At 34.4% G+C, this 27315-nt stretch overlaps 1 protein-coding gene across 2 annotated transcripts in view; it reads right to left on the bottom strand.

Annotated features, from left to right (window-relative positions):
- Positions 1–974: 974 nt before the first annotated feature.
- The window catches only part of LOC123718535 (CUB and sushi domain-containing protein 3), a 35372-nt gene continuing 9031 nt past the window's right edge, over positions 975–27315 (bottom strand). Inside the window, exons 2-11 of one of the 2 annotated variants that reach the window (XM_045675141.1) lie at positions 23839–24027; positions 13419–13631; positions 11188–11620; positions 6163–6371; positions 5867–6043; positions 4507–4686; positions 4131–4310; positions 3408–3748; positions 3085–3275; positions 975–1490 (exon numbers count right to left, since the gene is read on the bottom strand). In XM_045675141.1, the coding sequence (XP_045531097.1) occupies positions 1178–1490; positions 3085–3275; positions 3408–3748; positions 4131–4310; positions 4507–4686; positions 5867–6043; positions 6163–6371; positions 11188–11620; positions 13419–13631; positions 23839–24027 (2426 nt within the window). In that variant the 3' untranslated portion in view covers positions 975–1177. The remainder of the gene's footprint in view (positions 1491–3084; positions 3276–3407; positions 3749–4130; positions 4311–4506; positions 4687–5866; positions 6044–6162; positions 6372–11187; positions 11621–13418; positions 13632–23838; positions 24028–27315) is intronic. The other variant, XM_045675144.1, reaches the window with a different exon arrangement.

Genomic DNA, 27315 nt, shown 5'->3' with positions numbered 1-27315 from the left:
TTCAAGGAAAATCATTTGTTTCATTCAAAGCACACGCAATACTATAATTAAATAGTATTCTTATATAAATATCTTGCCTAAATTTTCTCTTGATTCATACGTGGCAGTCGTTAAGACACAAGAGACGTTATTGTATGATGGTTGAAGCCCGGCCTAAACAGTGTCAGAATTCAGTAACATTGTCAGAACAAAGTCAGGTTTCTATTAATTTTGGTGTGATAACAGAGAAAATATTACTAATGTGAGTAACTACATAAATTGTAAAGATAAACAATAATATATTTAAACATCATCCGAAAATGCAAAAATATTTAGTTCAAAAATAGTTAACAGTTTTGTTGATGTAATGTATTAAACATTACAACATTAATTGTTCGTTTGGTGACGCCAGCTTAGTCTTGCTCAAGTCGTTCCATCATTTGGCATAGACTAAGCCCTAGTTCGACTTCAAGCATCTTTGAATACAAATATGAAAGTGATGGTTTTTGACATACGGGAGTCATAGTTAATAAGTCTCGTTTCTGAATCTCGCCCTACTGGTTAGATTCAGTCGAGACAAACTATGACATCCGTGTCAAAAACGTCTTGTATTTAATTCATATTTAAAAAGTGTTGAATCCATTTAAAACATTTAATCGAATTAGCATCGCTAACTTCACTTGAAATATAGTTAAAATATAGATAATTGTAAAAAAAAACTTACTTATTAGTAAAAATATTGTAAATAGATTTTAACAGTTACGCGGAATTTAAATCATGTACATAATAACAATCTTATGTTCTGCAATAAAGCGATTATATTCTTTGTTGCTCTTATTATAAAATATATATTCTATTAATATATATTTGAATGATATAAGAACCTGACTAATTAGAATAAAATGGAAGGAATGCATTATATAAAATTCTGGTTTATCCTTATAAAGTAAATAAGAAATACATTTCATATAATCACAAATTCACTACAGTAACATACAGAGCTTTCATAAAAGTTCATCTGATTTCTAAATCAGTCTTATCACTTATCAATTTTTTTAGTAAAACTACATTAAACACTAAGTGGAGGGAATACATAATTATAACCATCTGAACAAAACATTCCAAAAACTAGATACCCAATCAAATTTTTGGTCCAGCATTCACACACGCACAATCAACCTCCGTATATACTTATATCTTAATATCTAGCTTTATCCTTATGGTGGTGTCTTGGCTGCCAGTCAGGCCTGTGGTGATGGTGGTGGTGACGCCGTTTGTTAGGTGCCGGGTACACATCAGACACGACCAACTCAGAGCCGTCCTTTGGGGCTTCGCGGTCGTGTCTACGTGACCGCCGACCTCCAGCAGCTTCGTGCAATTCTTCCCAGGCTTGCCGGTAATAACGGTTTAAACCGTTGCGCGATTCCGACGAGGATGAGTCGAGAGATGCGACTGTATTGCAATCGGGGGCTACGTGATGTCGGTAACGCTTTCCGTTGTTATGCTTCCTGCTGAAAACAAATTTAAGTCAAATAATTTAAGTTATATAAAATAGTGTCATTCGGAACTCACACGTATCAATGCTTAAAGTGATGAAGGAGATTTTGTTATTTATTTTTACAGTTATATTGAGAAAACAAGTGCTCAGTGCTCTGTGATGTTAAGCTTGTGTGAAAATGTCGCGGTAGGCTAATAGAACAAGAAAGCTGTGCGCAGTTTTGACAGTCTGTTTATAGTTTACGAAACAAAAATCAAATACACAACTGTTCATCAAAACCGGAATGGTTTAGTTGTCAATTTTGATAAATGTTTCTGTGTGTATGCGACGCTTGCTTTGGTGCTTCAATGCGTGCTTTTTTGACACGGTGGCTAATTCCTAACTTTTAATGTACCTAATGTAATGTATTTATTTTTCATATGCTTATTATCTTTTCATTGTTGTTTTATTTTATTAAATTTTACTGTTGTTTATTATAATAATTTAAAGAAATTATAACATAAATAATCTCGTCACATCCCGTATATATTAAATCGAACAATAAAAACAATTAATATTGACAGATTTTGTAATTTTTTTTGACTCATCATACTTACAATTAGTACTTTAAATATAGAACGATTGAAGGATTAAGAAATGGGGACACAAAGCCCTATTTTTTTTATTACGGCCGGTATTCAAACTGGAGGGAGACAAGAGCCACCGTGCTTAAGTGCGGTACCTTAAAATATAAACGCACTCTATAAGGGGTTGGAGAAATGTCCGGCGCGATGTGTATGCCTGTGCGTGCGCGCTATCTCACGCCTCCCAACTTGCTGGTCCGGAAAGGGAAGGGCCAACAAAGTGTACAAACGGGCCGGCAACTGCGGCGCTGTCCGCTGCTTGCGACCACCGCTAACGGCATATGTTATGTTAATGTATGTCATAAAAACGGTAATAAAAGACATGCATAAGGTCGGACAATAGTAGTCGTTGCCACGGCAACTTAAATAAACTTTATAACTATTATTACGTTAATTATATGTGTGTAGAATCGAACTTGAGAATTTATAATACGGCTGCTGCAAGTGACTAGGGTCGTAGGTAAAGAAATATCATTTATATTTTAAGGTACTTTTTGTTCTGTAAAGTGTAGATAGTAATTAAGATCACAGAGCACGAACACATTCTTACAGTTTTATAGTCCCGTTGAAAAATAATAATATAATGACGTAGTAAAGTAAATCCAACACAAGTTACACCTGAAGCCAGGCTTTCAGGCGTTAGTGTAGTAGTGTAATAGCCTAAACTATTAATTGATAAGTACCTAGTAAGCCTTAGTACACGTAAATCGATTCTGCTTCAGATCCGACCCATTGAAGTATACTATAATATCTTCTGGTCAGTCTACATGGTCAGTCCTAATTGTGGTCGAATTTGCCGGTAGAACTAACATATGTTATCCTGCCCTACCTTTAACACGAGCCCAAGTTGAAATAATGTTCATCATTCTTATTGTTCATATTTATGGTTTCACTGTCATTTCCTCATTACCTAAGGCTTTGTTTGACGACCAGTTATGTTAAGGGCGATAAGGGAAAAGTAATGAAATTTATATGTAAACTTACCTCTTGACAAGTATTACAATGGTTGTGATAATGGCTATTAGGAAAACTAGGGCCCCAAAAGCTCCAAGGGCAACTACAGCCCCAATATTCAATCTGGCACCGACTGGCTCTCGCCTATCTCCGTCCACTGGAGACGGAACATTCACTCTTGGTATCTGCTCAGTTCTTATATTGTTGCCATTGCCGAATATCTGAAATAATTAAAATGTATTTAATGTTGTTTTCTTCATTCGTTTTCTGTGTTCAAATGGAAAAGTAATATATCAATAAATAGCTGAGTGCTCTTAATTAGATCATTTCAAATATTTTTTTACGATTCTCACCTGATTCTCTCTAGGATGACTTGCCACTGTTAACTGCGGCACATGACTCGTGGAAGACTGCTCTGAATCTAATACAGTCACTTTCTTCAAAGGTATCCTAGTGGTTCGTTCTGTGCTTGATCTCGTGATATCTGTAATGGGCGAGGTGGGTCTAAGCGTCGACGGCCTAGGTTCGACGGATGTGGGTCTATTCCGTCGTCTGGTGGGAAGTATAAGTCGTGGTGTTGTCGGGGCAGGAGTAGTTGTAGTTGTAGTAGTTGGTACTGGTGTTGTTGTTGTTGATGTCGTTGTTGATGTTGTTGTTGTGGTTGAAGTGGTTGTCGTTGTTGGCCGTTCTTCAGCTAAAAAATAATTTATATTAATAATATAATCAATATTAATTGGTTACACACAAGTTATCAATATTGGTGCGCGAAGCTACCATCTGCATCTGTGGTGTGTTGCATATGACGTTGGTTTTAAGTTTGTTACAAAGAGTATGTACTACAACTACCGAAGCTCAAAAATATATTTAAAACTAATTATATAATGTGACATTAGTTCAAAGTTCATTCAAATTCAAAGTTTCTTCGGAACCTTGCCTAGTGACGCCTTTTAATAATATATTTTAGTAATTATATTTTAAGATTATTGCTTTTTGTTATATTAATTTATGTAAGGAGTATTATAATAATATGAAAGTTTATTAGTAAAATATAACGCTTATATGCGCAAGTTACTTACGATAACAGTGAGGTGGAGGGCTATCCCAGGTCCCTGATGGTAAACAAGTGACAAACTGTGACCCATGCAACAAGAATCCTTTTGTGCAGAAGTACTCAGCCACAGAGCCATAGACAAACGGCTTATTTCTGATCGATACTCGACCGTTCGGAATCACTGGAGGATCTTCACATCGGACAACTAAAAGTGAAAATATATATTATTTTAGTTACCTATTGCAATAATAAACAACTAGCAAATGCGTTGGATACTTTAAAAAAATCCGTTTATAAAGCCTACACACTTCTGCAATACAAAGCATGCAGTTAATTGCCAGCGGGTTCCGATAGATTATTGGTCTACTTCTTTAATTCACAAATTTGATGTTTATAATTACCATCACATCTGGGTGGTGGGCCATTCCATCGCTCATCTATATCGCAGACGAGCCTTGACCGTCCCACCATCTCGTAGCCAGGTTCACAAGAATATTGCACGTGTGAAAGATAGGACACCGAATTGTTGATCAGCTCATAACCTCCGCGAGGTATTTCGGCGGGAAAACCGCAATCTATACCTGAAATATTATATTTTTTCAATATAGTTGTTAAATGGCTTTAGCGTACGCATTATTTTGTTTTCTTCTATCCAAATGTCCCTTAAATTCTATTGAACAGTTTTTGTTTGCTTTTAAGTTTTATAAAAAAAATTACGATGATAAACTATTTTATTATTGTATATTTGTAATTTATTTATATCTAATTAATGTAGAGTATAGCTACTAATGCTATGGATATATAATACTTTAAAGTAAATTAATTAATAATTAAAAGATATGTAAAAAGTTGATTCTCTCGTAAGAATAAATTACCTATATAATATATTTTATACATTCACTTAGCACTAGGGTGATATCATATATGTAAGTTATAGTTCAAGTAGCTTTATCTTTTTAACTAATTTACTCTTGAGTTAAGTAAATATTTTTATTGTTTAACTAAACAACTTTTCATTTTATTTTATTCATTAGTTGTGTTCTCCTACAAGTAAGAATATATATATTGCTACAATAACCCAACCCAGTTTGAACTAATATGATCATATAAATAAATATTAATGATTATTATTATGTAGGTTATAATATTGTAAATACTGCATAGTTGTATGTAGGAAATAAAAAGTTATATATTAATATCTATTTCTCCGAGTAAATGTTATTAACTTGTACTTCGTTCTACCACAACGAATCTAGATTAAATGTTGCTGTTATATAGAGTATCCATGTCAGTGGTCATTTGATTTACCTCAGTGACCCACGTTTGAGTGTAAGGTGATTCCTTCCGTAAGTCTCGAGTTCATGCATACCAGATATATTAGTCCGGCATTTGTTTTGCCTACGAGCACAACATTTAGCCCTTATGAAATACTTTTTAACTGATCTACTATGCATTAAACGAATTTAATTCCTTAGTAGCTCTGCCCTTATCTGCGTTAATTCGCCCGTAGTCTGATGCCATATAGCCATCCTCAATAAGTGGAGTAATCAAGAAAAATTATTGCTAATTGGAGCCCGTGGTTCTGGAGATTGATTCCGAGTTCTGATCGGGTCGTCAATATAATTACACACACTTTTAATTGATCTTGGACTATTAATCATAGTGTAATTAGAATCGGTCTAGTAGTTTTAGGAAAATAGTTTGACCATTCTTTATATTTAAATATGTCTGTTGTGAATAGATAATAATTATTGAACTAACGTTTGCAGACGGGAGGGAATTCATCATAGAAGCCTGTTTCCAAGCATGTCCTGACAGTGGGGCCGACGAGCAAGTGGCCATCGTCACATGCGTATTCCACTGTAGCTCCAACGTCGAAACTCTCCGTTCGCATCGTTGAGTTCGGAGGTTGTTCAGGCCGTCCGCATGCTTTGGGCTCTAAAGAAAAGATATAAATCATCACATATAAAAGAACTTATAAAATAACAGGAAATACCATTCGCATTGCCAAAATTCGCAATAAGCAAGACATCGCAATGCAATAATGAATTACTTACGATGTTGGCAAATATAGTTCAGTCGCATTTGGCAGTCAGTGTCTGCCCAGAGCCACCCTTGGCTGCCATCAAAGCGTGCGCAGCCCTCACCGTTGCCCGGAGAGTTCCAAAAGGAAATGGTTACGTCATTTCCGTTAACCCACTTCCAGTTGTTAGGGTCCTGTGGGTCTCGAACCGCGCCCATCCAATATTGACTGCTGCTGTCACTCCTGTGGAACAGATATCCATGATTTCTGTCAGCCAGAAAAAACTATGTTTCGCAGTGAGACGAATGCCCGCATTGCATTGGTTTGCAATGTTATGTAAAAAAATTAATGTACCTGATTTTCTACTATCTATTATTACCATAAATCTAAAAATTTGGGAATAATTTATGTCTACACGCTTTGTCGTTACATTGACTAATGATCTGAAAAATGCTATCAGCAGAGCATCTAAATTATCTTCCCCTGTTCCATTATCCTTCACACTCAAAATTAAAAGCTTGCATAATTAAGTAACATTAGTAATGACAATGAAAACAAATGCTCAAGTCGATTCCCACAGATTTCGCAACGCAAAACAATTGTTTTAAAATTCAATATAAACAATCGGTATTATCAAGAACTCAATCGTTGATATCCTTGTTTTAAAACTTATGTAACCCGACGGATGTTATCAAGATGAAAATGTCGAGATGCGTTTAATCGGTGTAGTCGTTTAAATCTTTTGCTCTAACATTTGGTAATATTTGCAGCAACTTGTTAAGTTACTCGTAACATTATTTAGGATTATAGCACACTCTAGGCACTGATGCCAACCAGGGGGATTCCCCCCAAATATAGAGGGAAGCAAGATGTCTAGGGGATATTTAGGGAACTACTTTTTTTTAAACAAACGTTTATACAATTTATTTTATATTGGAACCCAACCAACACTCTATACTAAATATAAGGTCCAAGCGTTGCTATAACGAATACCATGAGATCGAAATAATAGCTCAACGATTAGAAAAGTACAAAAATGTCTATAAATAATGTTGAAAGGAAAAAGCAAAAATATTATATATAAATATGATATATATCACAAGAAAATCTAAGAATTAATAAATTAAAAGAAGGAAATGTTAAGCAATATAATCATTAATCAGAGCAGTTCTTCGGTCTAATACCTGCAGCTGAGTTTCATTATCGGACGTCAAGGCAAAATACAAAATACCATCCGTATTGAGCGTTGTTAAGACAGTTTTTGCTGCGCACCACAGCTATGTGGAACCTGCTACCCACTGAAGTATTTCCGAACTAATTCGATTAGGGTCCTTAAATAAAACAGCGTACCAATTCTTGAAAGGCCGGTAACGCACTCGTGAGCCTTCTGGCAATGTAAGTGTCTCTGGGCGGCGGTATCACTTACATCAGATGAGCCTGCCCGTTTGCCTCCTTTTACATAAAAAATATATAAGTCTATTTAATAATAATAATTTAGGGAGTTTTACAACTAAAATATAGACATATTTAAGGGTATTTGAAGTCGTAGGGGGAACATTCTGTAAGAGTTGGCATCACTGACTATAGAAGACCCTTAGACAAATTGGTTCACGACAGGCCTGATATATTGATTACCATGTAACCAAGCGGAGCACGTTATTATATCGTAACGTTTGTATATACCCAACTTTTTTAATTTAAAGATCTCCTAGTTACTAGTACAACGTTCTCACTTTCACATTTTTTACAGCTCTCGTACACCAATTTCGTAATAATTTAAACTTCTGAAAAATAATGATGTGTAGAACTTTATACCAATCGAAGGCTAACAAATAATCCATAGTTTTGGCGAATATCAGAAAGGCTAAAGACTATTAATAAACTAAGAGTACGAAAATACCACTAAGTTTGCCTGGATCCTGAACACCACCAGTAGAAATTCGAGTTAGGAAAAAATTAATTACAGTAGTTACAAAATCGAATTTAAACAAACAGACAGGAAGAAATGTTTAAATCAGAAGTGAGCGCTAAGAATGACTTCCGTCTGTCATATTTAGCGTTAACAGACCTGAATGTTAGGTTGAATCGGTAACCGTAATTATTACTCAAATTCTTAGTAAGCTTTTCAGTTTAATCGTTAACGTTATTCAGAAAAACATAATTTTAAATAAAGTAGTACTTTGTCTCTCTTCATCACAGCGTAAACACAATTTGATAGAAAAGGTGAAAAGTACTTCAGTTAAACAGGTAAAATCAAGTAACGGACCATAGATAGCTGTTCGATTTGTAACTGGTTTAGTTTACATTCCCAATTCGCTCCGATCATAAATCTGATATTACAACGGGTGTTTAACTCGCGTGATATGCATGGCATGTGGCGCGTCAGAAAAGGTCTCTTGGATTAGAGAAAACCAGGAAAGCCCTACGCAGCACGGTGTGGTGACGAAATCACAGGAACAGAGGGACAAAGTACTTATAACTATTTTAACAATTTTGTTTTGAAGACTATCGTGCCTATAAAACTTGGTCGACACCTCAACTTAACATCCACACAAAATTCATTATTTCTTCGTTTGTGTTATATACTGTATCTTGCTTTTATATTTATAATAAACCTGCAGCGCCTTACGGGTTTCCCTCCGTTAGTTGCACCGTAGTCTTTTTTTATATAAAACGGGGGCAAATGGGCAAGAGTCTCTTTTTAAGTGATACGGACGCCCATGAACACTATCAATGCCAGAGGGCTTGCGAGTACGTTGCCTGCCTCTAAATAACTCGTAACGTGTTACGCTCTTTTCTTGAAGTATCCACAGTCGAATTGGTTTGAAAATACTTAAGTGAGTAGCTGGTTCCACATACTGGTGGTATGCAGCAACTGCCTTAAAAAAACGCTCAGTTGTGGAACGTCGGATGACGAGGTGATAGGGGTGGAATTTCGTATTCTATCTCCTCTTAACAGTGCGTTTAACGGTGTACAAAGCCACAATCAGACATATGAAATCAGCGTACAAATATTAAAATATAATTATAAACACTTATTTATATCCAAACAAAAGAAAAAGACAAAAAAAAGCAAAAAAAGACTCGTAGGAGGCCCCGACACATATTAACGGTTCCGGACGATCCAATCACGATAGCAAATGACAAAATAGCCAGAATCAGATTAGGGTAAAAAACCGCCTTCACCGGGGTAGGCGAGGACCTTTAGCACGTACTTCGCTCACTCCAGTGAGCTTCCGTCCTACCCTTCAGGCGATTGACCACCCCGCGACGGCCCAAGCCGAGGTCCGAGACTCATAGGAGACGCCCTTGCGCTAGCCGCGGGATTAAAAGCCAATACAGGCCGAGCTGAGCTGTAAAGGCCCTTAAGGCCAACAGCGCGATTCCATTAAAAAAAGACATATTAATGAATTGTCATTATTCTTTTGTTTTATGATATATATAGAGTAAAATTATATAGAATGTTATTAAAAGCATGCCGATGAACGTACATGCTTTTGTTCTGTTTTGTTCATGTGTGTGTCAACACAACTTTTTTAAATTGATAATTGATTTTCATGTTTACAGACAAAATCTTGTTTGAATTGAATCTAGAACCTCAAGTGAAACGTATTTTAAGCCGAGCGCTCAACATAGCCAGGGACGTGAAATTAAAGTAACTTAAAGAATTCTAAGAATAATCTAACAATGATAACTTCGATCGATTAAGGAAATGTGTTTCTTAATCTAATTTGCATAATTGCAAACATACATTGATACCAGCCATATCAAAACCTAAAACACTTTAAATATTCAACGTTAAATTCAGAGCATACATATAGACATATTTGAACAAAAACTCTTCCCAACTTATATAAATCATCAATCAAAGTCCATGACATTACGCAAAGCTGTTCCGACACAACTAGATTATATCAGTAAATACCTGCCTCCCATCAATAACGCATCAGTGGAAACAGTAAAGTTCACTTTTATGTCATTTATGAAGGCATCAGTCATCCGTTAGACAATATAAATTGAGTGCAGTATTAAAAGAAGCAGAAAATTGCGTGCATTCAAACTTCCAATTTACCGTATAAGGGATATTTGGGTGATATTTTTTTTTATAGAAAAGTGGGCGAACGAGCCAAAGGGACGCCCAAAGAGGGCAATCATCGCAGCCCATGGACACCCATTTCTAGTGGCTGCGTTGGCGGCCTTTGAGGGAGGAGTAAACCCTTACTATATATGTGCGATTTTTTAATGTTAGGTTATAAGATTTTGGCTGATGGGCCATATTGTTCTTAGACTACAGTAGTACCCAGAGCAACGAAGACCTGTGGAATATTAATCACCAAATAATCGAAATGATTTGAGAAAGCAAAGAAATACCATTTTAGTTAGGTAGGTTATATAGATTAGATATTGTTAAAAAATTTATATCTATAATATGCTAACGTCACTGTTAGGTTTTCAACGACTATAAGTACGACTGTTAGTCTTATGTCTTAACAAGCGTATTTTTTTAAACTATGCGCTTAACAGATTAATTAACAATGCGTTAGTTGTTGATCTACATAAGATATAAAAATAAATTAACGAACACACTACAAAAGTAGGTAGTAATACTTCCGCGTCTATATTTGTACAAATACAAGTATAATAATTGCATAAATACTACGAAAATTGTATTGTTAGTAAACTATCTGTAATCATATGAAGCGCATATCAAATTGAGTGGAGTCCATTCAATTCACAACGATTCTTTCAATCTTCATAATAATAGGAGCATGACTACTAAGATACACTTGCAATCACTGATTCATATGGAAAATAAGCTTTGATTCAAGTATATGTCACCGGTTAGTGACTTCTTCAACCAAACACAGCACATGTGGCGCTTGGTTATCGCTTACTTATTAAGTACGGTAAGTTTATCAATTTGCGGGCGTTATTAGAATTAAAATTTCCTAGGAAATTTATAAACTTGCCGATCTTGTTATATTCCGGTAACACATATATAATATAATATATCTTAATGATCGCTAGAGCCCCCTCCTCTTTCGCAAGCTTAACTCACCTATGTCGCCTCCAAAGTTCCCAGCTGATGAATCCTTGCAGTGCCGGATTGCTCTCATCTACCAGGGTTCCACCGCGGGAGTGACAAAACGTCAGCGCGTCTCTAAAGTTCGCTGGCTGTCGGTCATAGAACACGTAACATTTTCCATTATATGTAGCTGTACTGCCTGGAGGCTGGTCTCGGAACTGTGGGCATCGCTCAATCGGCAATGCTTGATCCGTGTACACAAAAGCTTCGCAAATTGAAAGCTGAGTCGCGGTGGAAGTTTCCAAATGGACGCTGACAAATGCCCCAGGCATTGGCGGGTTGCAAGGAAGAAATAGTGGTTGCCCTTCCTCAAGGAGTCCAGTGAATCGGTTGCATATTGGATTGGTCCCGTTATCAGGACGATTGTTGCCCACTCTTACGACCACCACTGCTGGCTTGTTTGCACCTGCAAAATTGTTTAATGTTAGTTCGGGTACTTTATTTTTTGCGATTTTTTTAAACCTCTGAATAATTTTATCATAATATACAAGAGGACTACTCTTATACTAAACAGCGAAACTGTTTAAATTAATTTGTTAATAAAAATATGCCAAACATTCTGACTGATCTCTCAATATTAAGTTGCATAAGCTTGACCTACGTCTTAGTACTAAATGCTTAAATAAAAGTTATTATTAAGATCGCTCTGAATATCGTAAGCTCTTTTCACTATGCAAAAGATGTGGGTCACGGCTCGTCATCGCGTGCGCTGGCGTAGAAAAATGCCTCTCGGATCTATTTAATATAAATTAATCAGTCAATTACTTCATCTTCACTGTGTGAGAACTCAATCGTTTTTACTCAATTCACGACGCTTTCGTTACGGCCTGTGTTGATTGTCTCAAAACTTTCATCCGAAGGTTTCTTCGCGGTGCCTAACCGCAAACTGCAGAACTATTATAAAATTATGGAGAACATTCAATTGTGGAAAGTTGGAACGTGAAACGCTCCGTCGACTTATTATTAGATAACTCCTTACCTATTTATGGGTTTTTAGCTATTAACAGTATTGGTAAATGAGTTTGACGTACCGGTTTTTACAGTCCATATTTACTAAGTCAAGAACTAAGTCAACCATAAATTGTAAACACTGATGCATTCTTCCTTTGTGAATTAGAAAGTGAATATTAGCACTATATTTTATTTTGTAGAAAAGAGTCATTTTAAACCTAAAAAATAGCTTTATTATCGGATTAATCACATACAAACTATTTAACATATTATATAGTTTTAAATTCGAACATGTAATTGAGTACTGGGTACAGCACTTAGGCCGTTTGGGCCGTAGAACATTATGAAAAACTTCTAACTTAGATACTAAATTATCACCTTTTTAACTTGATATGAAACCAATCAATTTTTCATACATTATTATTATATAGCACTATTACAATAAAAACAAATGGTAGTGAGTAATTATGAAAAATTGAAACCAATTTTTATTTTAATCAGCATACAGGTCAAGTGTTAAAGCCCCGCGGGTTCGATTTCCAGCGAAAAATTATTTGTTGAATTAAACCGCATATAACAATATTTCTCCCGTGCGGCGTTACTGAACATACTAAGTATATAGAATAATATCCAACAATTATTCTATGGTATAATTGTCTTAAGTAAGTGAAAAACAAAGTGCTACGCTCGAACGGATATATAAGGCAAATGGCAATCTTGATAATACTTACGTAGTGCGTACAGTGAAAATTACTATAATATTATTAATATATCTTTATTTTATTTTAAAAGGCAATACAAACACTTAAAGGGAAACATTACAATGACAAAGAAAAAAGTATCTTAAACATTAATAGTAAAAGACAAACTAGACCAAAAAAAAATTACTTATGCATTATTCGCTACATTATATTCGACACATGAGTGTTATTGCTATGTTTGATTGTTATTATTAAACACTGTATAGTGAAAACTATTTCAATGCAAACTCGTCTGAAGCATTACATTTCTGATATACATAGATTAAGTAGAAATTTAGACAGTACATCAGCTTTACAACTATTGTTCTCATGATAGAGGCACTGAGGGCTGATTACACTTGTGCTTTAGGTTACCGGAGAACCGCCTTAGTCCTATAGTCCTTGCTATAAAAAATAGGCATGAAAGTTTCTGCGCCATTCCTCAAACGATTCGTCAGAGATGGAAGCATGCGCCAGAAGACAGAATTTATACTATACGTCTGTTACACTTACCGCAACAAGGTTGTCCAAAATCCAATCGCACCAGCTGAACCATGTACGGTTCTAGTAGGTTGACATACCACCAGGGTGTTTTCTCCTTCTTAGTAAGAGTACAGGTCTCGGAACTGAAGGCGGACGCAGTACTCCCGTCTAGGGCTTTCTGCGGTACACCCGTGTTTTCAGTTGACACTTGCATGGGCGCCTTGCCTGCTGCTACGTTGAGCACTATAACAATACACAACAACGCTTGATGAGAATTTTATTCATGTAAAATTGATAAAAAATTCTTGCCTATCTCAGTATATAAACTAGTATCAAAATAAAAATCACGCACAGTTTATCTATAAGACACAGCCGTTACGCTCTAGTTAATGTGTAAATATTAACGACATTTTTTTTACAAGAGGCATGATAATTTTCACGCGACCTCACTCAAATTGGTCGCGTTTATAAAATGCTTTTCACTCTCACTGGCGTCTAAAAACTCTTATTTTATTTATATTAGTCACGCTTGCTTCCCAAATGGTAGTAGCAAATATAATTTTTACATATATTTCGAGTTCTTCTGGTGTGGACTTCCATTTCCTATATTGACATATTACATAGTACATTCACATCCGTTGCTTTGTGGCGTAGAATAACGTTTGCAATCTGTATTTAATATTACAGAAAAATAAAAATATCTATCCAAACTCAAGACTTAAAAATTGTCACCATACTCTTGTAAAACCAAAGCATGGAGTTCGTCTTACATCTATTATAAAATATAGAAATCTGGTAATAGTTTAGCGCAACCATCAGGGCTTCTGTAAGTCTTTTTTGTTATATATATAGGAATAATAATAAATCGCTAACCTAAATCGAAAAACATATTTTTAACAATACGTGAATACGTTGGCGAAATCTAATTCGAAAGTCAACATGACTTGAGGGTTGTCTTTCCGATTCGACGAATAAAAAATTCAGATAAACCAAAAATTGAATATAAATCAATATCTGCTTCTCAAAAGAACATTTCGGCATTTGTCCGTTATTATTTTGTAATCGAATAACGCATTGCAACAACCAACGATTTTATAATGAAACTTATGCAATTTTTTATTTATGTTAGCGTCTGGCAGACCCCACCAATCACCCCAAAGGTGGTGTTTTTCTTGCTCAAGTATCTCTACAGCGAAGAAATTCTGCCAGCATTATAGTTACAATTCCCTATGACGAAACTTTTTAAATTTGTTTCTATTTATAAATTTTTGATTATTTAGGTTAAGAATATTGTAAGTACTGTATATTTGTGTTGTAAATAAATTATATTATTTATATTATAATTACAGGTTTATTATATTACATTTGTATGACCATTTATTACAAAAATAAAATGAACATTATATTTTTTACTAGTGATTACGAACTATCCAGTTTAGACTTTTACGCGTGAATTAAATATTTTTCCTTTTTAGGGCAGTTGGTCAGAATAGCAATAAAACTACTGTTTCAACTTGGCAACACCAAAAACGCGAGGCTGTCCAGTATTGCTTTAATTGACGATGTTTTGTAATATATTGAATATAGTTTTGCCATATTTTTTACAATTACAGTACGTATTTGCCAGCTTATCCCTTTAACTTTTATCGTTGGTTAACTCCCAGTAGCGACTTCCATGATGAGTTTTTGTACTGCGCGTTACTAAGGCAACGAATAGTAAATGAACTATATTCCTCATTCATCGTCACTACCATTAAATTGTGGAATGCTCTGCCTGCAGCCGTGTGGATCTCACAGACTAAATTTACGTTTAAGAAACAATTGACAACATTGTACCAGTAACCTTTGATATTTTAACCAATATGTATTGTTACATTGAGTAGTTAAGTGTAGTTAAATTACGGTGTTGTATTATTTTTAATGTTTATGTTTTCGAAACTACTTTTATCAGCAATACCAGTATTTAAAGCGTTCGTATTTATTTATTTAATCTTATTCTCCTCAGGTTTTATGTTATTAACACCTGTGTTGGCCTAGTGCCTTCAGCGTGTGACCCTCATCCCTGAGGTCGTAGGTTCGATCCCCGGCTGTGCACCAATGGACTTTCTTTCTATGTGCGCATTTAACATTCGCTCGAATGGTGAAGGAAATTTATCCAACTAGCTCCATTTTTCTCTATCTTGAGCATTCTTCTCCACCAAACGTGTTTTCCCATCTGCCATTCTTCATGCAAGTGATGTGGTACATCAATAACTTTTGTTTTCTTGCTTATGTCTGTACTTCTTGACCTTTAAATGGACTGTATATAGTAACCCGAATAGAACTCATTTAGAAGAAAATACCAAGTTTCGATATAGCCTAGTGACTAGTCACATAAGACAGGTCGTCCGGCATTTTGTTTGTTGAGGCATGCGCTCACCGTTAGATCGTTGATCGTGACATATAAATTTGCATGCAATTATCGACTATTACTATATGCATCGCTTGTCACAGCCCTGCTATATGAAAGCCTTAATAGCACCTTCCAAGCTTCAATTAAAAAATTATATGAGTCCTTTCGTCTGGAACAAGTATCAGGAAAATAACTTTGATGGTGAACAAAACACAATCGAGATATTCCCACAAATTAAATGAAATAAAAGAAGAATTGACAAGTTTTATTTCTTTGAAAGGGGACAATCTCGGAAACTAGTGGTCGGATTAAAAAATCTTGTGACATTGACCATTCATTTATGGAGATAGGATGTGTAGTGATGTAGAGACATCTACAATTTGCGTTTACAAATCACTGCGATGAGATCATACCCTGAATCGCGCTAACAAACTTATCGCGGCCGCTAAGAATATATATAACTCGACCATAGCCACTGGGGTCTTCAGGCTAGTAAGTTGTTAGACTGGTCTAGAATTTTCTCTTTAGATTGAATAAACAGTACATAATCTTTCCTCCACAGGATTATTGGCCAATGTTTCTATAACTTTTGTTTTAATTCATATCGAAATTAATACCATACTGAGCTCCAGTATTTTTTTAAATTTGCCTTGCATCATCTGATTTAAACCACATGATACCACGTGCGTTAAGGCTTGAAATTAACGCAAGTGAAACCGCGGGGGACAGATTATATTAGATATTTTGAAGTGAGATATTAAACGAAAAAAGAAACGATGCCATTCTGTTGGCACGTTTTTCTTTACGTCTACCGTCATTTTCTTTGTATTAAATGAGCAATAAATAACCTTGTAAGTTGTACCCTCTTTGTTCATATAACTTTAATCAGTATTATTGCACTATTTTAACGAAAGTGCTCCTTCGTCTCTTTCTGGGACTGGTTTGCGCTGGGAAGAAAAGAATCCGATGAACACTTTAGTTAAAGTTGTGCACTTAGTTAGATTTTACTTTTTATAAATAATGGGGTCTAAAATAGTCATCACATTAAAAGACATATCATCAATTGACTCACAAAAGATAACAATACCTTGCTACGTTGAGGAAAGGCTTGAATTTAGTCAATGGAGAAAGTTTTACAAGGCTTTATGACGACTGACCTCACAAAAGTTGAGAGGGACATATAAGTTGAGAAGGGCTATCCAAGGCCCTAATAAGCGATTTCTTTGCATTGTTCCCTTAATATTTCTGACGTAATAAGTTATAGAAGCGGGAATCAAGGACATATATGACTATTTTTTTTTACTTAGATTGGCGTGCGACCCTAGCCTTTTTGATTGAGTGTTATAACCTTAGCTGTTCTGTGTAACCAATGGATTTGCGCAATTGATACTGCTTTGTTTATATCCTAAAAATTTACCTATAAAGAACGTACGTACCTTAAAACACGTAGTATGTACTTGAATTTAAGCTATAATAATTAAAAATAGTATAGATTGGTATATATAACTAATATATTTACCTATAAATATGCGACTTTCAATGTAGCTTAATTTGTCAATCGTGAATCTAAAGATATTATATCTTTTTAAATAATAGAATAATTAAAAACGAAATTCACCTAGATTCAGTGATTTTAAATAGGATTTAATTAGATTTGCATTACAGTAGTACCTACTATAGAACGCTTTGAAATAATAGTATTTATCTGCAAGACTGTCGGAGCCATATATTGAAACTGAAAGTACGCAGTCGACCGGAACGCGGTAAAAACTCATACAAAAACACCAATGTCGCGTCAGGTGTTATTTATGAGTATAAAAATCTAAGTATGCTTTTCGAAAGAAACTAGTATTTTCAAAGGCATCTTATATTAAAATAAATGTACACGACGAATAAGTATCGCAAAACAGCGAGGAAATGCATAAAACTTCTTAAATTTAATTTAATTTTCGTAACTTTCTTTAGTGTATTATGCCTATAAATTCAAATCGGCAACACGACAACCCCTCGCATTGAGATATTCGACTGTAGTATATTTTTTCTAAGTTAACATAGAACAAACAAGTAGATTGCTGGTAATTAATTAGTGTGCAACGTGTATGTGCAGAAAACAATACAGTAAATGTGTGTAAGAAACCTTATAAGTAGGGTTGGTAATATATTTAATTTATTGCTACTTTATTGTGCTATAGCTTAACACTGAGCTTTTAAATAATTAGTTGTTCCACTTTTGCTTAAATATATGTAAAAAAATTAACTTCAAATTTAAGTATTTTAATAAATACCAAGTTAAATCTAAACGTTGGCTCTATGAATTAATAATAAATTTGCTAATAGAGTTACACACTAAACTAAAACCAGGTTCAACTATAACTACTACTTGAACTATTTACTTGTATATTTCGTAAAGCTAACTAAAATTATTTAAAAAAATGTAATACCGCAACAACAACAATAATATAGTATTGTCTGTGGTTAACATAGCTTTTAAACATTGAAAGAAAACAATTTTTCAAGCTAAATAAATTCAAAATTATGTAAAATAATTATAAGTTTATAATAATACAAATAGCTTTAATCCGGTTAAAAAAATTTGTTTTCTTTCAACAATAATATAGCCAAAGATATAAATAAATACCTCATAAATATATCTATGTTAACATAAATTTAATATATTTTAACTCCGCGTCTATAAGGCTAAAATATATGTCAAATCCAAAAACAACGAGCGTCAGCCCTAATCGTAACGGCCCATAAAAGTGTGCCAGCCAGCGCGCGTGTAACGGTGTGACCAACCCGTCTTCCACCACACCGCGTGTCATCGACACTCGATCACTATATTCATCTCTCGCATTCTAATAGTACAGATATTAATCTCAACACGATCCGCCGGCAGGTTTTGCTCCTAGATTAGGCTGAACGTATGTGGGCGATAACTGATTTGTATGAGACGGCTCTTTAATTCGGCAAAAATTTCGTGTATTTTAGTAATGATTTTTGCAATATCTTCAAAAAATTATACTTCAGTCTCTAATATGAAAACTGTACTAAAATCTGTTTAATTGTTTTAGAGTTTATCGCATATGAATTCGATATCCACTATGTGGAGTCGAGGACTTAGCTTAAGTTAACTTAAAAATATTATGAAGTAACATTTATAAATAAATAAAATATAACTGTGCCAATTAATACTCGGAAAAATATTTGGCTACGTATAACATGAAAATAAATCTTAGCAAATTTAAAGTAGGCAGAAAAAATTCAAATCAGACTTATACGGTAAAGGTATTTAAGTCGGGTAATATTATCTCATGAATTAAGATTGATGCTTGAAAATTCAAAAGATATAAGTCAAAATCTATTATAACGACATCGAAGGGACCACTACCAATAGTCGTAACAGCCGATGACGTTTGTAACTAAGTCCCTGATACATACTTTTACCCGCCGGGACCTTTGATTTTGGTCAATATAACCGGTATGTTGTTCTAAACGTTGTCGTCGTAAACGGTTTTGACTGTATGAATATAACCATTGAAGACCTGGTACCACAAAAAAATACTCTGTAATAATAAACATATAAACCACAGAAAAATCTAAAGATCGCGACAAAGGTTCTATAATTTGATTTATTTTTATTTAGGTTTACTAAAGTCGTTATATCTGAATAGGTTGGAACATTGCCTAGATTTAGTGATATTATGGGTTTAGAAAACACGTATATTCGACGTCATCTCGAGTCGTCCCAGCAGGTATACTTCCTACTTACCCAGAAACATATTTTATTCGTTGCGGTAAATATAAGTAGTAGTTAATGCAATAAAATTCAAGTTATATGCTAGAGAAAAGTAGCCCGCTATTTATTTGCTAAATTATTTTAAGTCCGTTAAATGAAAGTTTTTACTTAAATTTCATGTATAGTGTACTCGAGATATTGCTTGTGCTGACCCATCTCATATATACTTTAAATTAAATACTTTCATACATGTTTAATTCATACCCTTACACAGATTAACACACTCATGTTTTAGTTTTATTTTGTTTGTTACCGTAATTCAGTCATAGTCATGACTTTTACCTGTCCGCGATGAAAGACTTCAGGACTTCTATAGTCATATAACAGACACAGACCACTCACAAAGGTGGTACTCTTAAATTGCAAATATTGTTTAGAGGCAAATTAAATTAAATTTATTACTATTATTATATTATTAGTACAAATAATTTCTTTAACATTCTTGGGGGCTTTGACTCGCTAGAACGTCGTAGGGATTTAGCTTTAATCATATTTGGTTTAAACGTAATTAATAACGAAACGGAAAGCGCATACTTGCTGAGTGAGAATATGAGATTGTACGTTCCAGACAATTATCACCGCGGCTTGAAACGCCTGCTGTGTATTTGACTCGCACTGTCCAGCGTCAACAAACTCCCTTTCCCTGGTTACTATCGCAGCTTAATAGTTTTCTCGACTCTCCGCCGGAGAGCGATAAACGTTTCTGACAAATTAATTAATACCAAAGGGTTTCTGGTTATTAATAAATAAATGCTATTTCAACGATGTAAATTAGCCCAAATGTACAATGTATGAAGTCATAAGGAAGACAAATATATATTTCTGGGCAAGCACAGTAACTTCTGAGGTTTTTAGCCCCATCTTATTGCTTCTTCGATTTCTTCGCGATATTTTCTCTCACAGTACGAGTACGAGTGTTAATTGCGCACATAGAGAAAATTCATGACGGATCGCAATGCTTTACTGCAGAATTTTAAAACGTATTATGATACATTAAACGTTAATAAAGATACGTAAAAGACATTGATATTGATTGCTTATTCTGCTATTGTTTTAGTGTTTTGAATGAAATTTTGAACCACATCCCAAATTATAAAAAATATTCTTAAGTTTTGGTGCACAGTATTTAACAGAAAATAATAATACGTGTTAGGAAGAAATTGTAATGAGTTTTTAATCTAGTTAACGTGGATTTACACTATTGCGCAGAAGAAATAAATAAATATAATCAGTCATATGTTTTGAAGACGATTTTAAATTATAAAAGGAAATGATTAAGTAGTAATCAACACACATATATACTGGCGATGATTAAATAACTTGGGATGGTACTTGTGTGGACTCGTTAACCCTGTCTCACCTCCATCGTACAAGCACAATAACTGGTGCGACTACAGAGCAGGCGGAAAATAATAAACGGCTAAATTAAGCGAGATTTGTTCATTTTGGAGTAGAAGTAGATAGTACCAGTGACCCCAGAGCTGTGGTTTCCCTAGCTCTACGAATAAGGAATGCCAATACAAGGACGACACTGGAAGACGACTGATACGAATACGAGGAAATGCTGCCAGCATTAGTACACTGCCACACAACCAAACTTTTAAATTTGATAATTTTTCTTATTTATCAGTTTTTTATTATTATTACTTAATTACTGGTAACAATGCCTACGGTGGAGGAAACAAAAAATTCAAAACTTGAAATCAAAATACACAATTTAAGAATATTTTTTTAAATATCTGCTAGTTTCATTTGAGCCCTGAACGACCACTAATAACTTGTGAATTGCGGTAAACTTAAACATCGGTGTCAGTAGGGCGATGGTTCAATAACTTGGGCACGTATCTACAGGTTCCACCTGTTGCAATCATCTGACAAGATGGTAATAATAGAATAATTAAACAACGACGCCCTCGCATGCCGTACGCACTAAGCACACCTTGTACCGTTATGCCTTAAGTTACGAGCGATCTGCAAGTGAATAATTTGCGGGTAAATTGGTCGATAAAAATGGGCAAGCTATTAAATTCGCTTTCGCCAGTAAAGCTAAACGTTCATCTGGTTGAGTCCCTATCTAATTCTAGGTCTTTAGGCCTAAAATCACAAAGAAAAGACATGTCTTAACTGACTACCTGGGACTCGATTTCTTAGTTCAACTTTGGATGAATTCTCAGGATAGATTTTTCGCGTACGTTATATGTTGCTACAAACGTATACGGCTCGTTTTGTTTTATTAGTCACGAGACTATTTTTCCTACGTTTTTCACCCTAAAACTTCAAGCACAGTATTACTAGATTTACTACCAAAAACAGTGCTATCTAATTTAGCCCTTTTCAAATATTACAATTGACTAAGGTAAGTCATAGCTTCTATTAACATGGAGTTTAGTACACGTTCGATACTGAAATCCTCCGTAGCTTAGTTGTATGTGTTGATGCCCTACGATGCTTTGTTCGTTATATTTATAAAATAATAAACTTCGAATAAAAAATATTGTATAATATAATCGCTAAAGCGTGTGAAACAGACTGGCAATCATGAGTGATATTTTAGATCTCTTTATAAACCGGTTGAAGAATCTGGTGATAACGGAGAATTTGATTCATTCTAATATAGGTTAGACGCGACCAAATCGCAATATTACAGTATTAAGTTTTTTGTAATATTTTTAGTATTGATTACTTTTTATTAGTAGACTTTTTTTAGATTAGTACTTTTAATTACAGACGTGTAATGGCACTTAAAATTTCGGTTATATTGTTAATGCTACTAGCTATCCTACAATAATATAGAGTAATGTAATCCAATCCTAGTTATATATTAGTTAGAGCGATAAGCGATATTTGAATACAACTTCATTTATATCTTATTAGGATAATGTCAGTTTTGGTAGTAATAAAGAATTTCTTTTGTTTTATAGTTTTTCACCTATATAATGATTGATGTTAACAAAAAGATTGATAGCTCGCTAAAACTCGAGAATGGCTGGATCGATTTGGCTAATTTTGATCTTGAAATATTTGACAAAGTTTAGGAAAGGTTTCAACGATGAGTGAATATATAATAAAAATTAAAAATATAAATTATAATATTATATACATATATAATATCATCATAATATATCAGCATCGCAACCCCACTACCGCTAATTTAATTTCTAAACAAGTGTTCCATTTTTGTACCATGCCTTAGCCTTACGAATTTTTTTACGTCCATTCAACATACATAACTTTTCATGACAAGACAATCTTTAAATTAAATAAATATAAATGATACATATCATATTTTTCCTTTTTAGAATGAAATTACTAGAAAATTGTTAACGATACACAGTAAATTAGATTAAAATTCTAATCAATATTCGCATAGCCCCTTAACAATCAATCGATTTTAAATCTTACATTCATAAGCAAATAACCCTCAAAATTATTGCAGACATGGATGCAATGCTCCCGACTTTGTTAATAAGCCACATAAAGCATTTGCTATTTATGCTTTAATAACATACATTTCCTCCTCTATATCTTCATCTATTGTTCTATACGTCTGTAAACTATTAAACAGAGCACAGAGATTTGACAAGTGACAAGTGACAAGTTTATTTTGTTTTTGGATTGTTGCGCTGTGAAGGAAAACAGACGTTCACGCGCAGTGAACGAACGAAGTGAACTTGAACTGTAGTCAGACGAGTAAGCGACTTTCCGCGGGAGAGAGTCGTGGGATTGAACGACAATGAGTCTTCCGCTTTTTCGATACCATTCACAACTCATGTGAAGTAATTTCTCGGTGAAGAAAGTAAAAGTGGGTCAGTAGAAGCGTTTTCGTGCGCATACACATGATATTATGGATTTTCTCGTAATATTGATTGTTTTGCAATTTTTTTATAAATACTTATGACATGTTTAGATACTGTCTATTAGAAAACTATTTATCATATTTATAAGTTGATCTAAACATACATATCAAAATTATTTTCTTTATATTAACGATAAACGAATAAAATAAACAATCAGTATTATAAATCCGTTTGATGCGAACTACATGAATTACAACAAATTTAAGAATTGTTGTTTAGTGTTGGACTCTAAACCCTGCGGTCGTACTTTCGAATCCCAGTTGTGGACCCATCGATTTTTCACCTGCCCGTAAATGGTTAAAATTTAACCACGTTCAAGCACAAAAATTAACCTCCTTTATCTTTGATTATTTGTCACTTATAAAAACTATCGAAACAGATGAAAATGTGCGTAGGCATACTCACCACAGAAAGGAATGCCATCTGGTACCCATCGACCATTCCCGTCGCAGACTCGCCTTGACGGACCCAAGAGTTCGAAGCCTCTATCACAAGTGTACATAGCGACTGTACCCGCCACATCAGGCTCCTCGGTAAAGGACACGGAACAGTGCGCAGGCACACCAGGGAACCCACATGATGTTACTGCATATACTGTAACAATAATATTTTATATTAATAAAATTCCTGCCACAAATTATACAATTATATATTTAATACTACACGTTTTATTTTATTTGCGGGTACTGCGAGCCCCGTTTTTTTCATTTATGTTTAAAAATTATGTATAAACTATGGGTGGAAATACCTAAAAAAAATTGGCCTTGGTTTCTATATGGTCACGCCATTGTAGACATTCCATTACTCTAAACTAAACCTATACATAGCCATCTGTATAGTTTTCTATAGAAATGAGGTGAAACCAACACATTAGATTATTTTTTGAGACCATATGTTTTGTAAATATGAGACAGTATCTAAAAGTATCCAATAATTTTAAGTTTATTACAACGCACGTTACAACCGATATACATAACACATAAAACAGCAAGAAATATTACTAAAAACATTTTTAAATTTTCTCTCTGCAGGAGTTTTGCGTCTAGAAATTTTGTTGGTGCGTGAATTTGTCTTTTTTTAAATTGTTGTCCCTGAATAGAGTGATCAGATGGTATTATAAAAATCTGCACTAGTATCCCATAAAAACTAAATAAGTGTTATAGTGTCATTTTCTATCATGTCATGTTTTCGTAAAAGAGATAACCAAAACGAATCTTCAGTTCGCTGATAAAACAATAAAAACAGAAAATTTCAATACGTAAACTCACTTAGGTATGATATATAGAATTTTAAAATGAATTAACACAACATTTTTGCCGAAATAGTGTTGAGATTAAACAAAAAAAATAACACGCAAAGATCTCATGGATTATATGCAATTTAAAATTCTAAAGCATTTTGTGTTACAAGTATCTCCGCTTCGACACCATAATTTATTTAAAATCCAAAATAACTATGATGGTTTATTGTAAATTATCTGTTTTAATATTTCTAATTATACTCTTGAAACTTCACACTTGACAAGCTAACAATGAGCGCTACGCTTCGTGACGCCTTTCAAACATTTAAATGTCTCATAATACATTACTAGAATGAATAGCACAGTTTCTTCAGAAGTAATTGCTTTATCCCATGACGTCCAAAAACCAGCAGAGAATTTAAGAGGACCATTATTGATAATACGACTAATGACGTTGATGATTATGGTGGTATTGCTGACTTTACATGTGCGGTCTTTGAGGGTATTTCGATGGGAGCAGTCGGTGTCTGGAGGACTATTGGTGACATATTGTATTGCTTCGTTGGGACTAGCTTTATGTGCTGGTGCAACTAAATGCGGGGGACCAGCGTTTCAGGTTCGAGAAATATATTTCTATAGAGCGATCTCTATCTACGGTGTATTCCGTTTGGTGATTGGTTAAACGTATACTACGGGTTGTGTCGAGGGTCTGTGATTGGCTTAGAATTGCTTTAGACCAATCACAGTGAAACGAGACCTGCCGTTAGGTATATTATTGTAATTAATCGTTTAAGGAAAATCACAATTATATAGAATATAAGCTAGTGTATCATAGAACCTACTCATCATTATTGATAAAGCGACCTTAACTTTGGACCTGGTTTTTGTATAGACGCTTTATAGATTATTACTGTTATAGGCATACATATGCGGTGTGGGTACTGCACTACTTGCAGTGAATGCTGTGATCCTGTATCAACGTTGGCGATACGCGGGTGAACTGACTCGGGTCGTTGCTGAGTTCCTGGTGGCTATGGGTGTACCACTTCGCAGACAAGTCCTCACGAAGGTCGTGCTCAGTGCTGCCGCGGCTACAACACTTTTGGCAGACCTAGTAGCAACGCCGTTATTGACTAGGTCACGTAGCGAATAAAAAATATTATGTTCCTTACGTGAATGTGAGTGTGTATGATATCTCTCCATGATCAGGAAGAATTAAATGCGTTGTATAATATAAAAATAAAATTATGAATGATATGATACTGCTACTAAAATTTGAGATTCACGTCAACAATGTTTGTCGGAGCAAAGCCAGTACTATTTTCACAAAATTTGACATGGAGAAAGCGGGAACGCATAACATATTAGTCAGAATATTGCCATTATAAAGCCTTAAGAGATACACCTTTAGGAAAGTCGTGACTAAGAAAAGCATTGCACGACGAATTAGTAAACGCGTCACCAGCGTACCAATATCCGTGAAACATTCGAAATTCGAAAAGATCTCGATCAAAAATGTACCATAGCGATTATATTTAGCGAAAGCGAACCAAGTTGGCTCCGATTTTAATGAACTCTCTATAACAAGCGTTAAATTTTTGTTTATTACCATTATTTCCCCTCCGATTGCAATAAGACCGATAGATGAACCTGTTTCTAGCCTTTAAGCTTTGATCTAAATCTTATCTAGTAATACTTTGATTTTTAATTGTTTATGGTACAATTCACTTAATAATCTTTGTTCACGTTTTTACATTGTGAACTTTGAATCTCTTCTAACTTCGCGCAGGCATTTGATCTATATGTATTTCTAAAAATATTTATTTCCAAATGAATACTGATTTTGTGTGTGTTTGTGTGTGTTTCTTTGTTCAGCTTTCGCATCGTATATACCTACCTATATATAAATATTAAGCCTAGAGAGACAGTATCCATAATACAAACTTTACGATTCCAATGTCAACATTAAATAATTACTATTTTATTGATTACAATTATTTGAGTTTACGTATTGTGTTAAGATATTTTTACCGTAAAAAAATAAAATGCGTGGACCAACGTCTAGTGGCTTGCTAGTGGCAGCAACCCAGAGGTCGTCCTTACATAACCCGGTTATGCATCATTAATTTTTCTTACTGTGTGCATTTTAACACTTACACGTACAGTTACAACGCGCGGACCTCGGCATGTCTTACACCCAGAAATCTGATTAACTATTTGTCAACGAAAAAGATCACGGAAATATACAATCTAAATTAATTATCAAAAAAATGATATTATGTTTCGTTTTATTTAATATGTTGTATATTATGTAATGAAATAAAGTATTTTTTTAAATACATATATAAAACAAGTATATTACAACTTTAACTTTAATTATGTTGTGGTTTATGACATGTAGAGGGAGGGTAAAACTAAAACAAGGCCTTCTGGTAGTTTTGCGAACGGATGGTGTAGTCGTGACCTTTCGTGGATTTTGTTTTTGACATTCGTAAGCATGCGCTAAGACACCTCTAAACTGAACAATCGTATTTTGATTGATTGATATATTTTTTAATTAAGCAAAGAAGCAAATTGAAATTCTTCTAGTAGCATTTTTCTATGTATTATTAATCCGAAGTTTTCATTATCTTGAATAATGT

This window comes from Pieris brassicae, chromosome Z (assembly GCF_905147105.1).
Source record: "Pieris brassicae chromosome Z, ilPieBrab1.1, whole genome shotgun sequence".
Lineage (NCBI taxonomy): Eukaryota > Metazoa > Arthropoda > Insecta > Lepidoptera > Pieridae > Pieris > Pieris brassicae.
The sequence above is the reverse complement of the archived record's forward strand: the minus strand, read 5'-3'. Positions and strand labels throughout refer to the sequence as shown.